Below are 23,529 nucleotides of genomic sequence, written 5' to 3'. Positions count from 1 at the left end.
CCAGGGAGGAGCCAGAAACTTGTTGTTCTTTTTTTTTTTTTTTTGGTTTTTTGAGACAGGGTTTCTCTGTGTAGCTTTGTGCCTTTCCTGGGACTCACTTGGTAGCCCAGGCTGGCCTTGAACTCACAGAGATCCGCCTGGCTCTGCCTCTCGAGTGCTGGGATTAAAGGCGTGCGCCACCACCGCCCGGCAACTTGTTGTTCTTATAATAAGCAATGAGATGGTCCTAGATTAAGACCCTTTTCTGTAGCAGTTTAATGTCCTGGTTGCAAATTCTTTTAAACTTCCATTACTCATCGGGATCAATTTTCCTTTGCCTTGAACTGGGTGGTCTGGGACAGCTTCAGCCAGTAGATGGCAGTGTGGCTCTTAATCTCTTCTTCAATCAGCATCTTGTGGGCCTCAGCCTAGAGTTTTTAGAACTGCCTGCATTCAGGGTTGGTTGTTCCTCTTCATTCAAATTTCTCTGTACACACCCTCACAGACACACCTACAGGGTAGACTCCTGGGTGATTTCAAAGCCAGTCAAGCTGAAAATGAAGATTAACCACCATAAACACCCCCCCTCTGTGTGTGTGTGTGTTTAAAATTTCCTTCCATGAATTTGATACCAGACATACACTATACCTATGTCTATTGACCATTACAACTTGTCCTCTGGATTTAAACCAACTGCAGATTCCCACCACTTGAGAGGCTCACACTGGAGAGAGTTTGAAGACAACTTGGGGTACACAGCAAAACTCTGTCTTATAAAAGCAAAATAAGAAGTTGTGGATTCAGCTCAGTGGGTAGAGCGCTTGCTGGCATTCATGAAACCTTGGGTTCAGTCTTCAGCCCCTCCTAACACTGAACATGGTGGTGAATGCTTGGAATCCCGGGACTTTGGTGCTGGAGGAAGGAGGATCAAGGCAGACTGAGCAACATGAGACCTTGCCTCAAACCCAAACTCCCCCTTTCTTTGCAAACACCTGTGGCCCCAGTAGCCATTGTGACAGATGTCCCTGACCAAAGAAATCTCTGCTCTGAATTCATAGCAGTGCTGCCCCAGGCTGAGCCTTTAGCAGTGCCCCTCACCACTGGGCTAGCCTGGGCTGCCTTGTGCTCTCTTGTTACTGCAGACAACCTGCCTTTGGTTGCTCTCCTCTCCCATGATTCCCTGCACTCACATATGTACTGGGTGAGCAGAGAGGTTTGCTGTGTTCTGTAGTTTGCATCTGTCTCTATTGTCCTGTCTATCTGCCTCTCACTTTAAGAGTCCCACCCATCTTTTAAGTTCAGATACGGCCTTGAATCTATGCAGCAGAGGAAGTTCCCTGTTCATCCAGCTGCACCACACATACGATGACTTGGTCTTCTCAAAGACTGACATTCTCTTTCTCGAAACATGCAAAAGTGAGAAGTTGTCAAGGAAGTAAACGACAGAGACCTAGAGGAAATTCAGGCTGAGCTTCGAGTTCTTGCAGGGTGTTGGCATCTGTCACCACCACGGCCAGGAGAGGAGACAGGACCATGTGGCTGTTCCCTGCTCTGCTCCTCTTCCTCCCAGGTAAGTAGCTGGGGCTTTAAGACATCACAGAGTCAGTGGTGGCACAGGGCAAAGAGTCTGCCCTGGGTTAGGAAAAACAGGAAAGGCTAATTCATTCACCAGCTGCTTACTCCCTAAATAAAAGGAAAGTCTTTGGCATCTGGTGGATCCTATGGGTGCTGCAGGAAAACAAAACCAAAACCAAAATTTAAAAAACCTTCCAGAGTGTGTTTCCCAATCCCAATGCTCGACAAAAGTGGTTGAGTCCATGGACAAACTAACTCTTTTAAAAATACATTAGTAGTTTTATATTTGGCACTTTGAGATAAGATCTTATGCAGCCTAGGATGACCCAGAACTTGTGATTCTCTGGCTTCCACCTTCCGAGTGTTGGGATTTCTAGCATACACCTCTATTTCCAGTTACATTCTGATTTTTAATTGACACAGTAATTAAACATTTATAGGAGTGTAGTAGTGCATGCTCTAATGCCAGCACTGAGAAGACAGAGGTAGGTGGACCTCTGTGAGTTCAAGGCCAGTCTGGTCTACACAGGGAGACCTGTCTCAAAAAGGAAAAAGAAACTGATAGACTTACTGTCATATTTGCATGTGTGTATATAGGATGTGATGGTCAGATCCGGGTAGCTGACCATCCACCACAGGAGTCTGTCATTTCTTTGTACTAGAGGCATTTGAAATCTTCTCTATGAAGTAATTTGAAATATTGAATTGTCAACCATACTTCTCAGCTGTGTTGTACAACTAGACGTTGTCACTCTCACCAAACAACACCCTACATCCTAAGCTCTCTCTCTGTCCACTTTCTTCCCTTACACCCTTCCCAGGCTGATAACTGCTATTCTGTTTACTACTTTTTTGAAGTGAACTTTTGTTCTTTATGAAAAAAAATCTGTCTGTGAGGTGTATGCATATGTAAATGTTTAGTGTGTGTATGTGTGTGCTCAAGTACATATGTGTGGGTGCACACACATATGTGGAAGCCAGAGATTAACACTGGGTACCTTGTTTGTTGAGACAGGGCCTCAAATTGAACACAGAGCTCACTGATTCACCCGATCAGTCTATGTGTCCAGTGAGCCCCAGGGATCCTCCTGGTTCTGACTCCCCAGCTCTGAGGGCTACAGACTCACCTCACCTCACTTGGCTTTTCTCATGTGTTCTGGGAATCTGAACTCAAGTCCTCCTGCTTCAGCAGCAAACATTTCACCAATCTGTCCATCTCCCCATCCCCTAGACCCAGAGAATAACTTTTTAGCTTTCGCTTATAAATAGAAATGTGTGGTAGTGTCTTTCTGTGTCTGGTTTATTTCACTTCCTCCAATTCCATCCCTGGCTGCAAATGATGGAATTCAATCCTTCTACAATGCTGTTCCACTGCATTTATGTATCACACTTTATTATCCATGCATCCACATCGAGGCTAATCCTGTGCCATGGCTGTTGTGAATCTGCTGCAGGAAACACAGGGGAAGGATCACTGCAGTAACTCACTAATTCTCTGGGCTCTGGGCTTGCTTTCTATCACTGTGATACAGACCATGGCCAAGAACAGCTGGGGGAGGAGAAGGCTTGTTTACTTACATGTCCAGATCACAGTCCATCATGGAGAGAATCCAGAGCTGGAGCTCAAGATGGGCAGGAATCTGGAGGCAGGAACTGAGGCAGAGATCCTGGAGGAGTGCTGCTTACTGTCTTGCTCCCCAAGGCTTGTTCAGCCTGCTCTCTTTCACTACCCAGGGGTGATACCACCCACAGAGGACTAGACCTCCCCACATCAAGAAAATGTCCCTCAGACTTGCCTACAGGCCCACCTGATGGAGGCATCTTCTCACTTGATGTCTTTCTTTCTGCATGCCCCAAGATGGAGTCAGGTTGACAAGAAGTATCCGACACAGGCCTTATCCCCAAGTGTGGCTGAAGAATTATGTGGCAGTTCTGTGCTTTTTTGAGGAACTTCCATACTGTTTCCCATAGATGTCTAATTTACATTCCAACCCACAGCGTGTGAGACTTCTACTGTCCCACATGCACATCTACAGTTGTTATATTTTGTCTTTTTGGTAATATCCGTTCTGACTGGGGGATGATGATGGCTCTCTGTGATTCTGATTTGCATCAATATCCCTGACAATTAGTGAAATGGAGCATTTCTCCATATATTTATTGGCCATTTGTATCTCCTTTGAGAACTGTGTGCTCAGTTCATCTGCTCTCGTGGGTATGGGTGTGAACAAGTGTGCATGCATACTTTATTTTATTTTATTTTTGGCACATGGTCTCACTATGTAGCTCCAGATGGCCTGAAACTCTTTATGTAAACCAGGCTGGCCTTGAACTCACAGAGATCTGCCTGCCTCTGCCTCCTGAGTGCTGGCATTAAAGCATGCACCACCACGCCCTACTCCCACCTTTATTTTTTGAGATAGGGTTCCTCTCTGAAACTGAAGCTGGCTTGGATGGCCAAGGCTTCCAGGATTCCCTGTCTCTGCTGTCCACCCCTGTGCTGGGCTCCAGGGACAGACCAGCACTCCTGACATTTACATGGTTGCTGGGAACACACACTCAGGTTCTTCTTGCTTAGACTAACACAGCAGGTGTCTCGCTGACTAAACCTTCACCACAGCGCCTCAGTAGATCCTTTTCTATTGGATTATGATTGCTGGTGGACTCTTTGAGTTGAATTCTTGCTCATATAGTCTAGAAATTGACCTCATGTCAGATGCATAGTCTGAAAAGATGCTCTCCCACACTGCAAGCAGTCTCTCCACTCTGTTGGCTGAGTCCTCTTAGTTTGAAATAATTACATTTAGTAATTTATGTTTTCTTACCTGTGCCATTAGGAACATACTTTGTTATTGTTGTTGCTGAATCGAAAACCCTGAAGCTCTTTTTTATCATTTCTAAGCAGATATTTGGTATTCTTTGTTTTTTTCCATGCTATGTAAGCACCCCACTCACTGAGCTGCATCCTCAGCCCTCACTGGGAGCTTTGGATCAGATTTACAAGGATCTGAAGGACAGCACAGGATCTGTGTGCTGTGGACTCTGTACCACAGGAGAACAGATTGATGGCGTCATTTTGGTCAGCTTCCAGGTCATTCATCCAGGGTGGTTCCCTAAAGACCCCCTAGAGACTGCTGGAACTGCCTGAAGTGGCCTCTGCATGGCCATAGGCTGTGGCTTCTTCAGATGGATTCCTGAGGGTCATGGGTACAGGAATGAAGGCAGGACCATGTTGTGTGGACAAGATCTTCTGACACGTCCTCTGCTCCAGGGTAACGCAAAGATGGTTGCAAAGGGATTCTTTGAAATGTGCTTTTATTGGCCATTGTGGTATGAAGAGGGGTAGATGATGGGAAGTCATGATTGCTCAGTGTCACCATTTTAACTTATGAGACCTATAACTGGGCCCTTCAGCCATTTTCTGAGTCTTTAACCAAAGAATGATGATTAGCTGTCTTGAGAAAGGGGTAGCTCTGCATTGATTGTTACTCAGTGGTGAACTCTTTTTGGCACAGGGCAGTGGGTCCTGATCTTAGAGTGAGAGATCAGTGGTCCACGGGTTTGTATTTTCCAGGCTTCTCCACTGCTCAGGATCCAATCACAGGTCCAAACATGGTGAGAGGTCAGGAGCAGGGCTCCTTGACTGTGCGGTGTCCTTATGACTCATCCTGGAAGGATTACAAGAAGTACTGGTGCCAAGGAGCTGATTGGAGTTCATGTGAGATCTTCATTCAAACCGATGCATCAGAGCAGTTGGTGAAGAAGGACCGTGTGTCCATCAGGGACAACCAGACAGACTTCATCATCACAGTGACCATGGAGGACCTGAGGTTAAGCGATGCTGGCATTTACTGGTGTGCGATTGAGAGAACTGGACGTGATCCCCATTTTGAAGTTAATGTGAATATTCACCCAGGTAAGAAAAATTCCGGAAGATCCTGGCTGGGGTGAGCAATCAGGGACCCTGAACTCATTACTGTAATAGTCTTACTGGAAAATGAAGCCAGAGTGGACTCTGCTGTTTTCTACTGAGATAAAGGTGAGGTGGGGAGGCTTTGTCTTCCCGCCCCCACATGTGAGTCTTGCATATTCTCACTTGTACAGATCTGGGGACTGAACTCAGAACCTCAGGTGTGCTAGTCAAGTACTCTACCACTGAACTAAACTCCCATCCTGACACCCCCCAACACCACCCCTTTAACGTAAAATAAAGGAAGCCACAGAAGCTCTATTTCTGGGCAAGATAGAGTAATAAGGATCAGATTTGTGTCTGTTGAAACTACAATAAAGACAGTAGACAAAATTGGGACTGGAGAGATGGCTCAGTGATTAAGAGCACTGACTGCTTTTCCTGAGGACTGGGTTTGGATCCCAGTCCACACAGCAGCATACAACCATCTTCAACTCCAGTTCCAGGGGATCTAACCTCTCCTGGCCTCCCCAATCCCCACATACACATGGTGCCCATAGATATGTGCAAGCAAATACTCGTAGACATATAAATATTTTTTAAAATAGAGAGAAATTGCAAAACTGAAGTTTTTCTGCATATTGCACACCAGGCAGTAATGAGTGAGCCACGAAAGAAGCGGGTTTTAAAGGGGGGCTGCTTTGCTCCCACATCATCTTTCTTTAGAAAAAAATTAATGCAAAGGTTTGGATGGTGACTGGAGAGCAAATTCCTTAATTTCTACTGGGAAAAGATTAGGCCATACCCAGAGCTGGACTGTCCACAGGAGTGAACCGTGTGCTGTTTGTGTCTTTAGGCCCAGAAACTTCAACTATAACAATGACAACCATGGCTCCAATTCTGACATCCACACCATCAACCACCATGGCTCCAGTTCTGACATCCGCACCATCAACCACCATGGCCCCAGTTCTGACAACCACACCATCAACCACCATGGCCCCAGTTCTGACATCCACACCATCAACCACCATGGCCCCAGTTCTGACATCCACACCACCAACCATGGAGAACTTTGGCAACTATGGAGAGGCCCATACCAGCACCCTCACCTGGTAAGCAGAACTGGATCCTGGCAGCTCTTCTCACTGGGCTGACTCTGTGACCTCTCCCCTGGGGTGGCTTCCAGATAAAACACAAGATGCCCAGGACTCCTACGATTCTTGAAAACAGTTCATTTCTAGCCTAAGTATATCCTAAGCATTACATGGCTATATTTATAATTTTGAAAAAGTCACTTATCTGAATACCAAATTGGCCTGGCCATCTTGTAATTTTATTTGCTAAACTCAGTGACTATCTTAGAGGGACACTGGGGCTGCTACATTCTCATGTCAAAGTTTGAGGTGAGCTCCCCAACCCTTTTACCTTTTAGTATACCAAGACTTCCCTTCTAAGCTTCAGCTACAGGAAGGCAGTATCTTCTGAATGGCAGAAGAGACTGAGCCTGGTCTTTCGTGTCTCCCCTATGTGTCCCCCAGAGGGCAAGAGAGTGGGCCACGGTTGGGTCTCCTCTGAGTTAGAAGAGATTCTTCTCCCATGAGCTTCTGACTGCAGCCCATAAATAAATTTCATTGTTCCAAAGCAACTCTGCCAAGAGCCAGTGTGGGGTCTACAAGTGCAGAGGAGGACGTGGGAAACTGAGGGCTGTGCTGTGCTAGCCCTCACTCTTGATGTGACGCTTCTCACTCTTGAAGGTGTCCAGCCGAATTCCCAGCACTGTGTAGCTACCTTGGCATAATTCCATCATAGTCAAGGACACAGCTAAACCACAAGCCTCCTTGTCCCCCTACCTTGAAGGCAGAGGCCACCTCGCTAGCCCTCCCTGAGAATTGTCCCTCAGGTCCTATCTAGTCCCTACCCCTTCTATCATGTTCTTTATGCCCACTAAATCTTTTTTTTTTTTTTTTTTTTTTGGTTTTTCGAGACAGGGTTTCTCTGTGTAGCTTTGCGCCTTTCCTGGGACTCACTTGGTAGCCCAGGCTGGCCTCCAACTCACAGAGATCCGCCTGGCTCTGCCTCCCGAGTGCTGGGATTAAAGGTGTGCACCACCACCACCCGGCTTATGCCCACTAAATCTTAAGCTAGACAAACATGTCTCAAAGTGTTCTGTAGGCAGAGTTTTTCCTAGGGACCACTGATCAGCTCTGTCCTGCCACTCACTCTGAAATAACCACACAGTGATTTATTATTAATTATAAATGCTCAGCTGATAGCCTAGGCTTGTTTGTAGCCAGCTCTCATAACTTAAATTAACCCATTTCTACTAATCTATGTGCTGCCCCAAGGCTCATTTACCTTATCTATGCACTTTCCATGTTTCTCCTTTCACATCTGGCTGGTGACTACCCTTCTTCTTTCCAGCATTCTCTCTGCCCTGAAAATCCTGCCTAGCTGCTGGATGTTTAGCTTTTTTATTAAACCAGTCACAGTGACATATATTCACACAGTGTAAAGGAATATTCCACATTTCTACCTTTTTGTGTAAATAAAAAAAGAAAGGTTTTAACTCTAACATAATAAAACCATAGACAATAAGAACAAATGTAATAAGAATTACATTTATAATGTCCAGTCCATTTGTATTTGGCATGTTTGGAGAAAACTCTCCATTATTTATCTTATCTTTGTGAGTTCAAAGTTTTATACCTAATTTACTTTTGATCATAACTAAGGAAAACTTTAAGTTTAATTATTTAGTCTTTAATTCCATCAAAGACCCTAGAAGAATATAATGTTACTTAATGACAGCGACATCTGGCTGCCTGGACAGTCACCCAAAGTTCTTCTGTAATGTTGGGGCATCCATCTTTGGCCTACAGGCCTAGTATATCTCACAGACCTTTCTGAGAAGCAGGGAATTTTGAAGGATTGTCCTACTTTGTCTTGGCAAAATTTGGCAGTCACTTTTTTGCATTCTTCTGGTCCAGTTCGGACAGTATACCATCAGCAATTGAGATAAAGGCAGTTTCTTTGCCCAAAGGGCTAGATTTTGCCATAAAGAAAGCAAACTCTATAAGAAAGTTCTTTGATGCCCATCATCTTCTTTTGAAGTAAATATGGGTGCTGTCAGAAGCAGACGTGTCTCAGTGTCATGAAAAGCCTTAGGTTATTAACCACCTTAAATGCCATATTCTGTAGATCTTTGAAGTGTTTAAAGACCACCATCTACCTAAATCTGTTTGTCTAACCCTGAAAACATACCTAACATGACTATAAGTTTGAGTATTATAGATGACGATTAACCTGTATTTTTTAATTATATTATATTTTTAAATGAGTTGCATAAACACAATACCCCAAACAAGAGTAGAAATACACATATAGTATAGCAAATATAACTTTAAATTTGTATCAATACACCAAAATCCATACCAATGTAAAATATTTTGAGAGTAATAGTTGTTTTCTGGATTAAAGTAGATTCAATAATCTACCTGTTTTTCCTATCATTCCTATATCATATCCCCATTTTTTCCTTTCGAAGGAGATCTTTGAATTTAACTCTTTTGTTTAGCTTTTTTCCTTACTATGACCAATAACAACTTGCAACCAACCCCCCTTAAATGATAACAAACATCCATAACCCATCTTTTGGAAATGTGGGCAGTTGTATTTTCTAGACTGCTTCTTATTGTCTGGGGGCACTGGCATTATGCAAGAAAATTCAGGATTATGGTCAAGTCCTGACTGGAGTATTCTTTTAGGTTAGACCGTCTAAGCCAGCAGTCTTGAAGCTGTTCTGGATCCAGAACTCTCAGGAAACTGCAACAGAGGCACTCCGAGATGTTGGATCATTTGGGCCATAGGTTTTTTTTTTATTGGTGTCTGGTCTCCTAGTTCTGAAAATACATAATCTTTTAAAGGTAACATACATATCTGTACCAATACAAGTATAGACTGTGTGTTATACACAAGTTAGTCAAAGATGATTTTTTTTTATTTTATGTTTTACCAGAAAAAATACACCTTACATGTTTTGTAGTTTTTTTTTAAGGTTTATTTCTTTATGTCTGTAGCCAGGATTTTCAGGGGTCTTTCCTGATCAAACCTGAGCCATATCAACCTGGAATTAATCCACAGCCTCTCATTTCCTATGGAAATGAAAATGTAACCTCTCTCCCAAAGCAACATACCTTTTGACTTCCATTTTGAAGTCAAGATATTTTTGAAATATATAGGTTGGTTTGATCTAGCAGTTTTCATAATTCAATGTCTCTTAGCAGCTATTGCTCCTTCATCAGCAATCAGAAAATTAAGGACAACACAGTAACACATAGGATCCAGACTCCTGTGTACCTTTCATCTTTACATGTTTTTTTTTTTTTTTTTACTTTATTTCTTTTTTAAGGACTTTATTTTCTTTAAACTTTTTTTTATGGATGTCTAATAGTCTGTCTCTTTTCTCTCCCAAGCCTATGTTATGGGAGCCCACAGAAGTTTCCTAGTGAGATCTGAGCTTGCTTTACCCAGCAGGGCTGCATTAAGGGATGGCTTGACCGTGCATGGTTACCAGGTGGTTGGAAGGGTCTGCACTTGGCTGTGCTAGGGGGAGATCTTTTACACCATCCTTTGGCATTCCTATAAAAAGTCCTTTTGAAGAGACAGAAGGAGTAGGTGGATATTGATCCAGGCCCTCCCAAAGTTATCCTGTGTTTCTGTCTGTCTCTTCTCCACACTCTCCTTCTATCTAATATTTCTTAATCTCTCTCTCCTCTAGAGTACCCTGAGAAAAAGTGGAAGCTGACCTTCCACACTATGTATATTTTTAAACACACTGTAATCAGTTTAGAGTTTTTTTTTTCTGTCTGGATCTGCCTTTACTGTGTGTCAGTGATCTTTTCTGTCTGTATGAGCAAAACTTACACCCTTGCAGCTTAGTTCACTCACTCTGGGGGCTCAAGTCGGCAGGCAGTGGCTGAGAGAAACCTCTTTGTACTATAGCTTGGGTGAGGACTGAGGGACTAGAAAACTGAGTTTGACACTGTTTTTGTGTGTTTGGAAGGCTTTCTTAAGCTTTTTTTTAGGTTTTATGTGGATAAGAGTGGCCTTGCCCCACCTTGGGCACCATTTGCAGGCAGAGTTTTTCGACAGACCACCTTGTCCCACCAGCCACTCCCAAATAACCACACAGAGACTTAGTATTAATTATAAATCCTCAGCTAATAGGCTTGCTTTTAGCTAGTGCTTATAACTGAAATTAACCCATTTCTATTAATCTATGTGCTGCCCTGAGGCTTGCTTACCTCATCAATGTACTTTTCATGTTGCTTCTTTCCCATCTAGCTGGTGACTCCCAAACTCCACCCTTTTTCCCAGCATTCTCTCTGCCCTCAAAATCTTGCCTACCTAATGGCTGTTTAACTTTTTTATTAAACCAATCACAGTGACATATTCATGCAGTGTAAAGGAATATCCCACAGCGTAACCACATTGTAGGCTACTTTGAGGATTACTTTTTAAATTTTCTTTCTCTCGTAGTGCTTTGGAAGTGTTTTGGTTAATTTGTTTTGCAGTGGATGGAGTGTTAGTCATGGAGAGAGAGAGGATAAGAGGCTCCAGAAATGTATAGAGTCCAAGAGTGTGGAGCATGAACAGAGCTCAGTCCTGGGAAAGGAGTCAGGACATCTGATGAATGGTCTGCCAAATGGCAGCTCTTCCAACATCCAGGAACACGTTCATGTTAACCTGTGACTAACAGAGTATCTGAAGTTGTAGATCTTTTCCATGAGCTGATGGCCTTGTGTTGGGCCAAAGGAGAAACCAAGGATGGTCAAGGAGGGAGATGGAGTCCTGGGAAGGGGATGAGGATGACAGAGAGGTGGGGAAGAGAGGATCAATACTGTTCAGGGCCTCATAGTTCCACAGGGAATAATAATAATAAAGGAACACAAAGAACTACAGTCTCAGTGTCAAATTCAATGTGACCGAGCAGAAGCAACACCTACCATTTCTCGATGTAGTGTGCCCAAGCCTCCTAAGATGTATGTCAGCTCCCACACAGGCAGTGATGAGGTTGGGCAGGGACATCTGGGTGAAGAATGTAGCAGAAGCCAAGGTTAGACATTCAGGGATCAGGGAAGCCTTCAGCCTGACTGGAATGCAGACTAGATGAGGAGGACTTCTAAGAGACCAATCAAACAGAACAGATAGTGGTCAAAGGGGAATTGAGGAAAATCAGACAAAACTCCCTGGGCAGGAGCTTAGCCTGCAGGCAGCATGACCAGCCATGCACTTGCAGGGAGGCCATCCTGCTTGCATCCAGGTTTGCCCTTATCTGGCCATTGAAGGCTAGGACATGGACACAAGGAAGGCTGAGACCTCTATGCTAGGTGACAGCTTACTTTCTGTCTCCTTCATTTCCTGCAGGTCCCTGCTGAGCAGCGTCTACTTCCAGCTCCTGGTCTTTCTGGAGGTGCCCCTGCTCCTGAGCATGCTTATTGCTGTCCTCTGGGTGAACAGGCCTCAGAGGTGCTCTGGGGGAGGTGAAGTTGGCCTGGTGAAAGTCCACAGTTCTGATGCCTGGTACAGAGAGAAATACCTCCATGTAGATAGAAAATAATCTCTATCTATCTATCTATCTATCTATCTATCTATCTATCTATCTATCTATATTTAGTGTGTGTGTGTGTGTGTGTGTGTGTTTACATTGTGGGTGCATATGTGTATGTAGAGGACAAAATAAAATCGGGTGTCATTCCACTAATGTCTGAGACAGGATTTCTCATTGGACTGGACCTTTGCCATGTAGGCCAGGCTAGCCGGTGGGGAACTCCAGGGACCTACCTGCCTCAGTTCCTATCTTGCCAATATGAGCACACACAACTGCCCTAGCTTTAACACACACACACACACACACACACACACACACACACACACACACACAAAACAAAACAAAAACATAGGTTGTAGTGATTAAACTCATGTCTTTGTACTTACAAGGAAGGCAAGCTCTTTACCAACTGAACTGTCTCTCTAGCCTAGAAAAGAATATTTCTATGAGGAAATGACTGTGGTCAGCAGTACCATGACTCTGGGTTCTGTGGGCTCAGCCACAGACTACTCCCCCCTGCTATAGCAGGGACAGCTGAGGTTCTGGAACCCACTCAGGTTCTCCCTCTCAGAACATACTACAGTGCCTTCTGAGGCCTTTCTTCCTCTGATGGCCTCCAGTGGAGTAGAAAATACAAAAAAAGTCATGTTTCTTTTTAGGGCCCCAGTTCCTTGGAGGACACATGTCATTACAAGTCTGTGGGCCACCAGCCAGGTGTTTGATCAAATATCTGGGAAATGTGGCTTCACCAAGTGGCATAAAAGATTGCCACGGACATATGGATGTCTGTAGCTTACACAGAGAACACACTGCATTCTCTTTTGTCAACACAACCCAGTGTTGTGCATTCTAAACACAGATGGAGTAGTTGGCTGAGTCTCTGTGCACCTGTTCCCACGGGGTAGCTCAGGCTTGGTCCCTGAAGTCTAGACTCTCTGCCCAGTGAGACCAAATGGGGAGTGAACTGGGTGAAGGCTGCTGTCCCCTCAGGAGTCACGAGCTCATCTCACCCCGTGGACCCCTCTAGGGCCGGTCTCCACACCAGGTCATTCAGCTGTCCTCCTGTTCCTTCAGAAGCATCTATTTAATGTCTAAGCACTACACACTATCCAAATACAAGCTTCAAAACGAGAAAGACCTGGTTAAATTCCAGAGGAAGCTGAAAGGTTCAAAGGCAAAGGCTCAGCCTGAAAATAGCTGTTCCCAGCTCTCCATGCTGAGTTATGCACCCCACAACACGCAGTCTTCTTATCAAGCTGGGCTCTGACACCCACAGACCAAACTCACACCTAACACGGACATGCTCCCCACTTTGTGTGAGAGGAGACCCCATGTGAGCATCTCCTCCTGGATGACATGTTTGGACCTCTATCGAGTCTGCCTTAGTTGAGAGAAGGCTTTTCATTGCTTCAGTGGTGTAGGTGCTGGTCAGCTGCCCATGTCCAGTAAATAATCCCCACCCACACTCGATCCTAATTAAACCCAGTGGAACACACACACACACACACACACACACAGATGGTATGTAATCAAAAGAAGTGCTCATTACACGAAGGTAGTGGCGCATGCCTTTAATCCCAACAGAACTCTAAGTTCAAGGCCAGCCTGGTCTACAGAGTGAGTTTCATGACTACATGGAGAAATCCTGTCTCAAAAAAAAAAAGTTTAAAAAAAGTAAAAAGAAAACAAGGAAAGAAGTGGGAACAGGAAGGAAGTTGAGGAAGGATAATAGCAGTGAAAATGACTAAAATTTATTGTATATATTTGTGAAGCTGTAAAAGAATTTTAAAATAATGAAATAAAAATTTAAAGAGGGAAGAGTTTCCCATCAGAGTGTCCCCACCTTCTTTCCACAGCAGATTTTGTCAGCACAGCGTGTTTTATGCATGTGATACTTATGCCCCCTTCTGCAAACAGCCCTCGTGGGTCCGTTCCCCGCCCTTCCTATTTATGCAGATTCTTTGCCCTCACTGCTTCTCCTTTTCTTATTGCTCAACTTGCTGCCTTGTTGGCAAACTTTCACCATGACATGTTTCGCTAGAGGCCCGTGGGCACTGCATTTCTTCCTCCTCTCGTGCTGTGATTGTCTGTGGCTGGAGGCCTAGAAAATCTGCCCTGGTGGTGAAACGCCAGACCTCTCTGTCATTTGCTCATGATTTGAAGGTAGATCTTTCCTCAAGTCTTCTGGGACAGATGTCCCTGAGCAGAAATGTGAGACAGACACACTCCTGTCTCCCTCAAACACCCCTGGTCTGGCACAAACAGATCATGAAGAAACCACGCAGCCCACTAATCCATCTCCTTTGCCCCCCATATCAGGGAAAACTAGAAGCAACGTCCCCATGTTACACAGAAAACTGTAGCTGAGGTCTGTTATGGGGAGAGATCTTGTGAGACAGGTCCTGGTCATTTTCCCCGGCATGTTTCTTCTACCTGGAGTCTAGAACAGACTTTCTCTGACTCCCATAAGCCCTGGGTTCCAGGTCTCCAAGGCCACAGAACAATGAAACGGGGGGCTGAAAAGGAGTCTGGTGGCAGCCACAGTGTCCTGCCTCCCGTCTCACGGCTTCCTTCATCTACAAACAGCTGTATCTCCAGACCTCAGAAAAGATCATCCACATCCTATCTGATTCTCCTTGGAGTTTTGTCCTTAAAAAATAATTAAATGTGTGTGTGTGTGTGTGTGTGTGTGTGTGTGTGTGTGTGTGTGAATGTGTATGTGTGTGTGTGTGTGTGTGTGTGTGTGTGTGTGTGTGTGTGTGTAATGGTATGCCTTTCCTTGGGTTCCAGGGACAGAACTAGGGGTACTGGCATTTGCTTACTCAACAGTAATTTCACTCAGTTATCCTTTTTTTTTTTAATTCCTCCCTCTGCCTTTTGTTAATTCTTCAATTTCTTTCCAATTTCAAGCCTTAAGATACAGTGGCTCAGGGTTCAGAAACGTGACAAGGAATAGTTGGTGCCAAGTGTAGGGGAAGGGAAGGAAGGCATATTCTGGAGCCACCTCAAGGTCAGAGCATCACTGGAGTCCTGAGATCGCAGTCACCATACTGCCAGGTACCCTGGTATGAGTTTCTTTTTGTAATTAAAATTTTTATTTTATGTGCATGGGCATTCAGCCTGCATATTTTTCTGTGTACTACATGTGATCCTGGTGCCCACAGAGGCCAGAAGAAGCCAGAGGATCCCCTGGAACTAGAGTTACAGATGGTTGTGAGCTGCTCTATAAATGCTGGAATCAATCCTGGCTGGTGGAACAGTGGCAGGTACCCTTAACCGCTGAGCCATCTCTCCAGTTCCTGCCATGAGTTTTTTATTTATTACTATTATCATTTTAAATTATGTGTATCTGTATGTGGCTATGTGCATGTGAGTGCAGGTGTCCAGGGAATCCAGAAAAGGATGCAGATTCCCTAGCTGGAGCTCAGGTGGTGGTAAGCCACCTGGGGGCAGGATGCTGGGAACTGAACTCAGGTCCTCTGCAAGAGCAGCACCCATTCTTTTTTTAATTTTTATTTATTCATTCATTTTACATGTATGGGTCTTTTGATTGCACACATGTCTGTGCACCGTATGCATGTCTAGTGCCACACAGAGGCAAGAGAAGGGCGTGAGCTTTCCTGGAACTAGAGTTAAGGATGGTTGTAAGCCTCTATGTAGGTGCTGGGTATTGAACCGAGGTCCTCTGGAACAACAACAACTTAACCACTGAGCCATCCCTCCAGCCCCTGGCATGGTTTCTGACAAGGACAGACACTGTCCATCATGTATCCAAACTAGCCACACCAATTAATAATGAAAGGGGCATGATGAACAAATTAACGATTCTCCCCTAGCCCCACTGAGAATTATGTGAAGTCTCTCAAGGTAATTCCTTTGTTATTATTCAAGAAATATTTATTAAGAGCCTACTAAGTGCCAAGCCCTGGTATAAGCAAAAAGGTAGAATGGCAGCCCTCATGGAGCTTGCATTCTGTCCCAAGCACATAAAAGACTTGCAAGTTGTAATAAGCTCAGTGGAGGAACCAAACCAGGTGAAGAGATGCAGGGTGGTCGTGCAAGTCCTCTCTGGGGACATGGCTTTTCATCTGGGACCCATGGGGGAATGCTGTAGAATGGCAGCCAAATAATCTGCTTTAAAACCACGATATGAACCAGGGGGTGGAAATGCATGCCCTTAATCCCAGCACTCGGGGGGTAAGGGAGACAGATCTCTGTGAGTTCAAGTCCTACCTGGTCTACAGAGTGAGTCCCAAGACAGTCAGGACCATATAGAGAAATATTGTCTCAAAAAAAAAAAAAAAAGGATGATGAGAGAAGGTCACCAAGATAGAGGCAGAAATTGGATCATGAGGTAACAGTGTCAATCACAAATAGGAAAAAGCCAACCTCTGTGTCAGTCAAGGATAAGCTGATCCATCTGTTTGTCTGATCTATCCATCTATCCATCTATCTGTTCTAGTTTGTTGTTGTTGTTGTTGCTGTGATAAAACACTGACCAAAACCGACTTGGTGGGAGGACAGGATTTATCTGGCTTCAATTTCACGGTCCTGCATTCTGAAGGACGCGTATGGGAACTCGCCAGGAACCTGGAGGCAGGAACTGAAAAAGAGGCCACGGGAACACTGCTTACTGGCCTGCTCTACATGGCTTACTCAGCCTGCTTTCTTGTAGAACCCAGGACCACCTGCCCAGGGGTGGCATCACATATGGTGGCTGAGCCCTTCCATATCAATTAGTAATCAAGAAAATATTTGGTCACAATAGTAAGAAAAATAACTAATACAGGGCCTTTGATAAAAGAAGGAAAGAAGAAAAAGAAGAGAAATATAATGACAGACAGACAGACAGACAGGTGATAGTGTTTAGTAAGTTTTTGTCAACTTGATACAAACTAGAGACTCCTGATTGAAAGAACCTCTATTGAGTAATGGCCTCCGTTAGACTGGACCAATGAGCAAGTCTGTAGGGATATTTTCCTATAGCAATATAATATGAATGATATCTTGGTTGCATATTCTGTCTCTCTCTGTGTCGGTGTCTGTCTGTTTCTCTCTCTCTCTCTCTCTCTCTCTCTCTCTCTCTCTCTCTCTCTCTCTGTCTCTGTCTCACACACACACACACACACACACACACACACGGACAAAGACACACACCCCACCCAAACACACATGTGCCAAAAAGTAAACACAATCACATATACAGAACTTAGTCCCTCTGTTTCCATGGATACCTTCTCTCCCTGTCCCCTTACTTCCTAGCCCCTCAGTCTCAAGTCCAGGGTCTGACAAAGACAGTGTCCCTCCTCAGCCTCCTCTAAAACAGAGGTCACTTTAGGACCAAATCCCAGGGAGCCTCAAGCCTGGCCCACATGAGAAGCCAGAACTCATACTCATGTTTCCCAGGATCCTTCATCCTGCTCTGGCCCAGCACTGTACAAGTCCCCATGGGGGGAATTTCTGAGAAGAGGAATACAGGACACGACAATGTGTTTACCATCCACATTTACCACCCAGGAGGATTAACAAGATCCAAGATACAAAGAGGAGACTGGACAAGCATCCATCAGAATTGTCCCATGAAGCTCCCATTCACAATGAACTCAAGAGGGTTTCACTGGAGCGACACAGGCACATATGGTGTGGGATTCACAAAAGTGAAGGAGATGGTTCCTCTCCTCATGGAGATGGAGCAAGATAAGATAGACTGATCTCAAGTCAGCTCAGGAAGTGGCTTATCACAGAGGATGGATAGCATCAGCAAAAAAGGAAATGCTCTCCGGGGCTGACCATGAGTGGCAAGGTTTGAAGCCCTTAGCTGAAGGCTAGGGGACAGGTGACATCCTCAATCCATGACTGGGGATGTGTCCCTCAATGGGTGTGATAGGAACCTGTGCCCCTGAGTCCTGGAGCATCTTCAGAGCACTTCCTGTACCAGTTCATCTGGAGCCTCTCAGGGGACCAGGAAGCACTTCCTGTACCAGTTCATCTGGAGCCTCTCAGGGGACCAGGAAGCAGAGGACAGAAAGGAGAACTCGGCATGTGAACACTGGACTTTCTAGAAGGGCACTGTGCCTCCTCCTCTTGGGCTTGGTGTGGGCAGGAGACGTCAGAGCTGAAGAAATGACCCCAAGAGTGATGGGAGTGTGGCTGTCTTCAGCTCTGCTCCTCTTGCAGGTTGCAGGTGAGCAGGGGGACAGGGGTGAAGGGTTACAAATTGAAAGGGGAAATCCTGGAGTAAGTGAGAGGGCAGGACAGGGGGGATAGGAGGTGGGAGAGAGCAGCCAGCAGAGGAAGATGGGCCAGAGTGAAGACAAGAGAGTGGGGGTGGGCAGGAGTGGCCAGTGTCACCTCACAGGTGCTGTCAGGATTCAGTGCACAGTACAGTCATGACTACCACACCTGAGACAGTCAGGACCTGCTGAGAGGGTTAGCTGTGACAGTCATTACCATAATACCACACAATCTCTATTGTGTACACACATGCATTTGCATACATGTGTGTGTGCATACCAAACATACACAAGCACTGATTCTCACAGAGACATACACTCATATATGTACATAGGTAAAATCAATCTCTCTCTCTCTCTCTCTCTCTCTCTCTCTCTCTCTCTCTCTCTCTCTCTCTCTCTCTCTCTCACACACACACACACACACACACACACACACACAGTGTTGTTTCCTACTGGGCCCTTCCTTTCTCAAGGGACAAGCCTTGTCCCTGCCCCCTCTTCCGGACAAGAGGCGCTCACTTCAGTACTGACTCCTGGGTCTAACACAGCCTGTCTCCTTTCTCGATGCTTTCTTCAGACCAGACAGCTCTCTAAGAGCTGACCAAGAAAGGCCTGACCCCCATCTAGCTGTGAGGGTGCAGAATTGGGGCTTGTGTTTTCCAGGCTGTGTCCCTCTGCGTGGCCCCAGCAAGGTGACAGGCACAGTGGGGGAATCCCTGAGTGTGCGGTGTCAGTACGAGGAGGAATACAAGAATAATAACAAATACTGGTGCAGAGTGACTATGCTACCATGTAAAGGTCTTGTCAAGACCAGAGCCTCAAAAGAAGCTGGGAAAGGCCGAGTGTCCATCAGGGATCATCCAGCCAACCTCACCTTCACAGTGACCTTGGAGAACCTCACCCTGGAGGATGCAGGCACCTACAAGTGTGGGGTGGACATGCCACTTATTGATGACTCCTTAGGGATCTATCCCTTCTTGGGGATTGATGATGATTCCCTCAAGGTTGTGGTGTCTGTGGTCCCAGGTACGCTCCCTTCATGTCAGGGCACCCTGAGTCCAGACCTGTCATTCCCTCATGAAGGAAGGAAGCCAGATACAATAGCATGGTGAGCTTGGTGAATCAGTGACTCAGGTCACAGTGGGTGTGAGTCCACATGTGTCATTGTGAGAGCATGTGTGGTATATGTGATAGCGTATGTACACCAATATCTGTGTGTGCGTGTACACACAAGCACAATGGGGAACCTGAGTTCTTAGAAACTCTCTTTTTATTACATTTATGTATTTATTTATTTATTTACTTACTTACTTACTTATGACTTACTTTGGGGACTTGCCGTGGTGTGTGTCAGTCAGAGGAGAACTGGCACTTAGTTCTCTTTACACATGTGGTCCTGGGGCTCGAACTCAGGTCATCAGGCTTGGAAAGCAGAGCCTTTACCACAGAACTGTCTCATCAGCACCTGTTAGAGATTCTCTGTGTGTTCATGCGACAGTGTCAGGCCTGAACCTTTCTAGAGAAAAGCCCTGAACCACTGGCACTTTGTGACTTCCTGTCCTGATAGGAGACAAGTCTTCTCTCCAATTGATGATTTGCTCCTAACCAATCTCCGTATGGGAACAGTAACCAGCGCATCTGCTTCCCTCTCTCAAAGGATGCTCTGGCCTGAGATCGAGTGAACACTTCCCTTCCATGGAGGTCCCGAGGTGCCAGCCTCATCACAGTGGTTCTGGGGCTTCTGATAGGAACCAGAGACACAAGAAGGAGCCTAGATCAGATACGAGGGTTCTTGATCCCTGAGGAATCCATTGAACCCCTTCAAGTTCCCTGCATCCCCCTTTCTCAGGAACCATTTACTACAGAAAGAAACTCAGAGAATCCCCCAAAAGTTCCCCTTCCCAGGCAGAGGGTGAAGCTGGATGGAAGAGTCTCTCAGCTCCTTTGGTCCCTATGTTCTCCATGTCTGCAGTCATTCTCCCCTAAGGAGCCTCCCTTGTTTATAGAACCATAATTAGTGCATCTCTTTAAGGGCCGGGTGGTGGCAGGGGCTGAAGGGGATGAACTGCTCTGTTGTTCCTAGTTTTTTTTCTTTTCTGAGAGAGGGTCTTGTGTAGCTCAATTGACCACAAACTGACTGTGTAGTTGGGGTTCATCTTGAATGACTGATCTTCCTGACTCTGCGTCTCTGGCACTGGGATTACAGGCTCCCATCACCACACCCAGCTTCCTGTTCTGGTTCTCAGTTTTGTTTCCCCTCATAAAATCTTCCCTCCAACACTCTCTGTGAGTTCATAGTGAGGAGTGTGGAACCAAATCCTATTGGTGTCTCTAGTTCCCCTCAGTAGAGGCCACTCTCCACAGGGTCCTTCAAGCATCTGTCTTTCCATCTGTCCATTCCTCAGAGAAGACTGCCCAGTGGCCTGTCTGGGTGGCAGTGTGGGAATGACTGGGCCAGACAGACAGAGTCCCACCACTCTGTGTCCGTCCCCAGAAGGATGGAAGACAAGGAGGCAAAAGGTGTCACTGAGGCCGGAAGGGACCTGGCACCAAGTGTCTTGTCTCTGACACTTAAACTCTCCTCTACAGGAAGACTGGCCTCAAGTTTGAAAGTGCCAACCAGCCCCAATGCACCATGGGAAGGGCTGGGGAGGGAAGCCCTGACCAGGACTTGGTGGGGCCATGGGGCATGTAGGCTGTCACACAGCTGTCCACCGTGTCCCTAGGGACCTGTGTGCAGCAGAGCTGCAGAGGTTTCCGTGGGGAGGAGATGGAGTGGAGGTCACTGGGACAGTCTGTGTTTCCATCCTTGCTCCTGTCACAGGCTCTAGCCCCGAGAACAGAGCAAATACCCTGGGGTCCCCCACATCCTCACCAGTGTACACTCAGCCCAGCGTGACCACAGAGGACACAACTCCTGGTCCCAGCCTACAACCCCGGTGAGGAACCCTGAGGGCTCTGGATTGGGGTGGGGGAAATGCTGGGAGGGTGGAGGTAGAAGGGTTTGGGTCCCCCTCCTTGGGCATCTCCTGCATCTTCCAACCCCACACTGACCTGGGGAGTGTCTTGTGAACAACAGCTGCTCATCTACAGACTGGGACACAGCAATGACACCCAGACCCAGACCTGCTGAGATGGAGTTAGTTTCCTGCCTACTACACAAACATACCCAGAGTCTGAAGAGATGGCTTATGCTGGTAAAGGATCTGAGTTCGAGCCTCAGCACCCACATGTCAGGCATGGTGGCATACACTTGAAATATCTGAGCTGTGGAGGTAGAGACAGGAGGATCCCTGAGACTCACTGGCCAGCCAGCCTAGACTACTTGGCAAGCTCTAGGCCAACGTGAGATCCTGTCAGATAACAAGATAGATGGGTCAGGTGTGGTGACTCATGCCTTTAATCCAGCACTTGGGAGGCAAAGGCAGGCCAGTATCTGTGAGTTTAAGACCAGCCTAGAATACACAGCAAATTCCATTCTAGCTAGACCTGCAAAGTGGGACCTGTCTCAAAACAAACATAAGAAGGTGATGATTCTTGAGGAATGACATCCAAGATTATCCTCTGGGTTGCACATTCATGCACACATATGTGCACCTAGATACACACACTTGAACACATACACACACACACACACACACACACACACACACACACACACACACCAGTAAATTAATTAATTAACTAATGAAAATAAATACAGTCACTGGATTGTAGTGGCACAAGCCTTTAACACCAGTACTTGAGAGATAAAGGCAGGTGGGTTTCTGTGAGTTGAAGGCCATCCTGGTCTAGAAGTGAGTTCCAGGACAGCCTGGGCTACATAAAAGAGAGACCCTGTCCGCCCCCTCTCTCCCCCCTCCCCCGCAAAAAAAAAAACCCCAACTACCAACCAACCAAACAAATAAATCAATAACAAATAAGAGCCACCAGGAGGAAATAAGGGAACTCAGTTTAGAAGAGAGTTGGGGTCTGGGTGCAGGAGGCAGCGCCTGCCTGGATAGAGGCCTTAGGAGTGCAGGTCCATGGAGAGACTGAGCCAGACCCACAGTTCCAGGCTAATTCTTGGGCTCAGTGGCACTGTTCAATCAGGCAGGGTTCCTTGTCCTTGTCCCTGGAAAGAGCACCTTGGACACACACCTGGGTAAAGAGTCCGGCACACAGTGCAGGACACCATCACCACCTTCTGGGAAGGGAGCTTATTGTTGTCGTGTCCCCACAGGCCCCTGCTGAGCAGCATCTACTTCCAGGTCCTGGTCTTTCTGGAGGTGCCCCTGCTCCTGAGCATGCTCAGTGCCGTCCTCTGGGTGAACAGGCCTCAGCGGTGCTCTGGGGAGAAGCAGCATTGTCCCGATTATGAGAATCAGTGAGGTCTGTTGACATCAAAGCTCTGTCCATGTCCTGGGACACAGCTCTTCTGGTAGCAGAGGACAACAAATAAATCTGTGTTTCTGAGAATACTCTCAAATTTTTACAAGACTCTTTTTGCTGTGTCAAATGCATAAAAGAATGTGCCCAATAAATACATATACATACATATTGTAATAGAATATCGTTACTTATTCTTAGATAATTTCACACATGTACAACAGAACTCTATCACATCTACCTCCACCCTCCCCCTCCCCCTCCCTCATGTGTTCCCTCCTCCCCTTCATGGTCTATTCCCTTCCTTCCACTCTTCTCTTTCTTTTCCTAACCCACTGAGTCCATAGTGCCACCTGCCGGAATGCTAACCGATCCTGCTGTCTTGGTCTTGGACAGGTGACCACAGCCACAATGTCATGAGTGCAGTGACCATGCCTCAGCCAGATCCCAGCTTCTCACAGCCCTCTCCTCCTCACCTCTGGCTGTCGAATTCTTTCCTCTCCTTCTTCCTTCCATAATGTTCCTGAGCCTTGGGATAGGATAGGGTTACTTGGGGTATGACGAAGGCGCCTTCTAGTAGTGCGGAGGTGCCTTGGGGTGGCATAGGCTAGGGTTTGATATAGATGTCCAGTTTATGGCTGAGCACTCAATTGTCACATTTTCTCAGCACTGAGACCACAGCAGAGGGAAGCTTCTCCAACCCAGGCTGAGGACCATGCTAATCAGAGTTTATGGACATAAATATTTAGAGGGCAGTTTGACAACATGTCCAATAAATAGATAGAGCTCACATGGAAGTACTTTTGGCACTGTGCCCTCCTCCAGATGCAGTAATAGAATGTGGTCCA

At 46.0% G+C, this 23,529-nt stretch overlaps 1 protein-coding gene across 1 annotated transcript; it reads left to right on the top strand.

The window, feature by feature from the left end:
• Positions 1–1,355: 1,355 nt before the first annotated feature.
• Positions 1,356–22,763, top strand: LOC131917117 (uncharacterized). The gene is made up of 8 exons (XM_059270750.1): positions 1,356–1,549; positions 5,129–5,470; positions 6,321–6,579; positions 11,894–12,009; positions 18,181–18,261; positions 18,977–19,339; positions 21,138–21,252; positions 22,536–22,763. The coding sequence occupies exons 1-8, from the start codon at positions 1,513–1,515 to the stop codon at positions 22,681–22,683; spliced, it is 1,461 nt and encodes a 486-aa protein (XP_059126733.1). The 5' UTR covers positions 1,356–1,512; the 3' UTR covers positions 22,684–22,763.
• The last annotated feature ends 766 nt before the right edge of the window (positions 22,764–23,529 follow it).

This window comes from Peromyscus eremicus, chromosome 8a (genome assembly GCF_949786415.1).
Source record: "Peromyscus eremicus chromosome 8a, PerEre_H2_v1, whole genome shotgun sequence".
NCBI lineage: Eukaryota > Metazoa > Chordata > Mammalia > Rodentia > Cricetidae > Peromyscus > Peromyscus eremicus.
Note: the sequence above shows the minus strand (reverse complement) of the source record. Positions and strands in the feature narration are given on the sequence as shown.

Bases quoted from the DNA above. Each gene is read 5' to 3' on its own strand.
- LOC131917117 (XM_059270750.1), top strand. From the start codon at position 1,513: ATGTGGCTGTTCCCTGCTCTGCTCCTCTTCCTCCCAG. The intron at 1,550-5,128 runs GTAAGTAGCTGG...TGTATTTTCCAG, and splicing joins TCTGCTCCTCTTCCTCCCAG to GCTTCTCCACTGCTCAGGAT. The intron at 19,340-21,137 runs GTACGCTCCCTT...CTCCTGTCACAG, and splicing joins TGTGGTGTCTGTGGTCCCAG to GCTCTAGCCCCGAGAACAGA.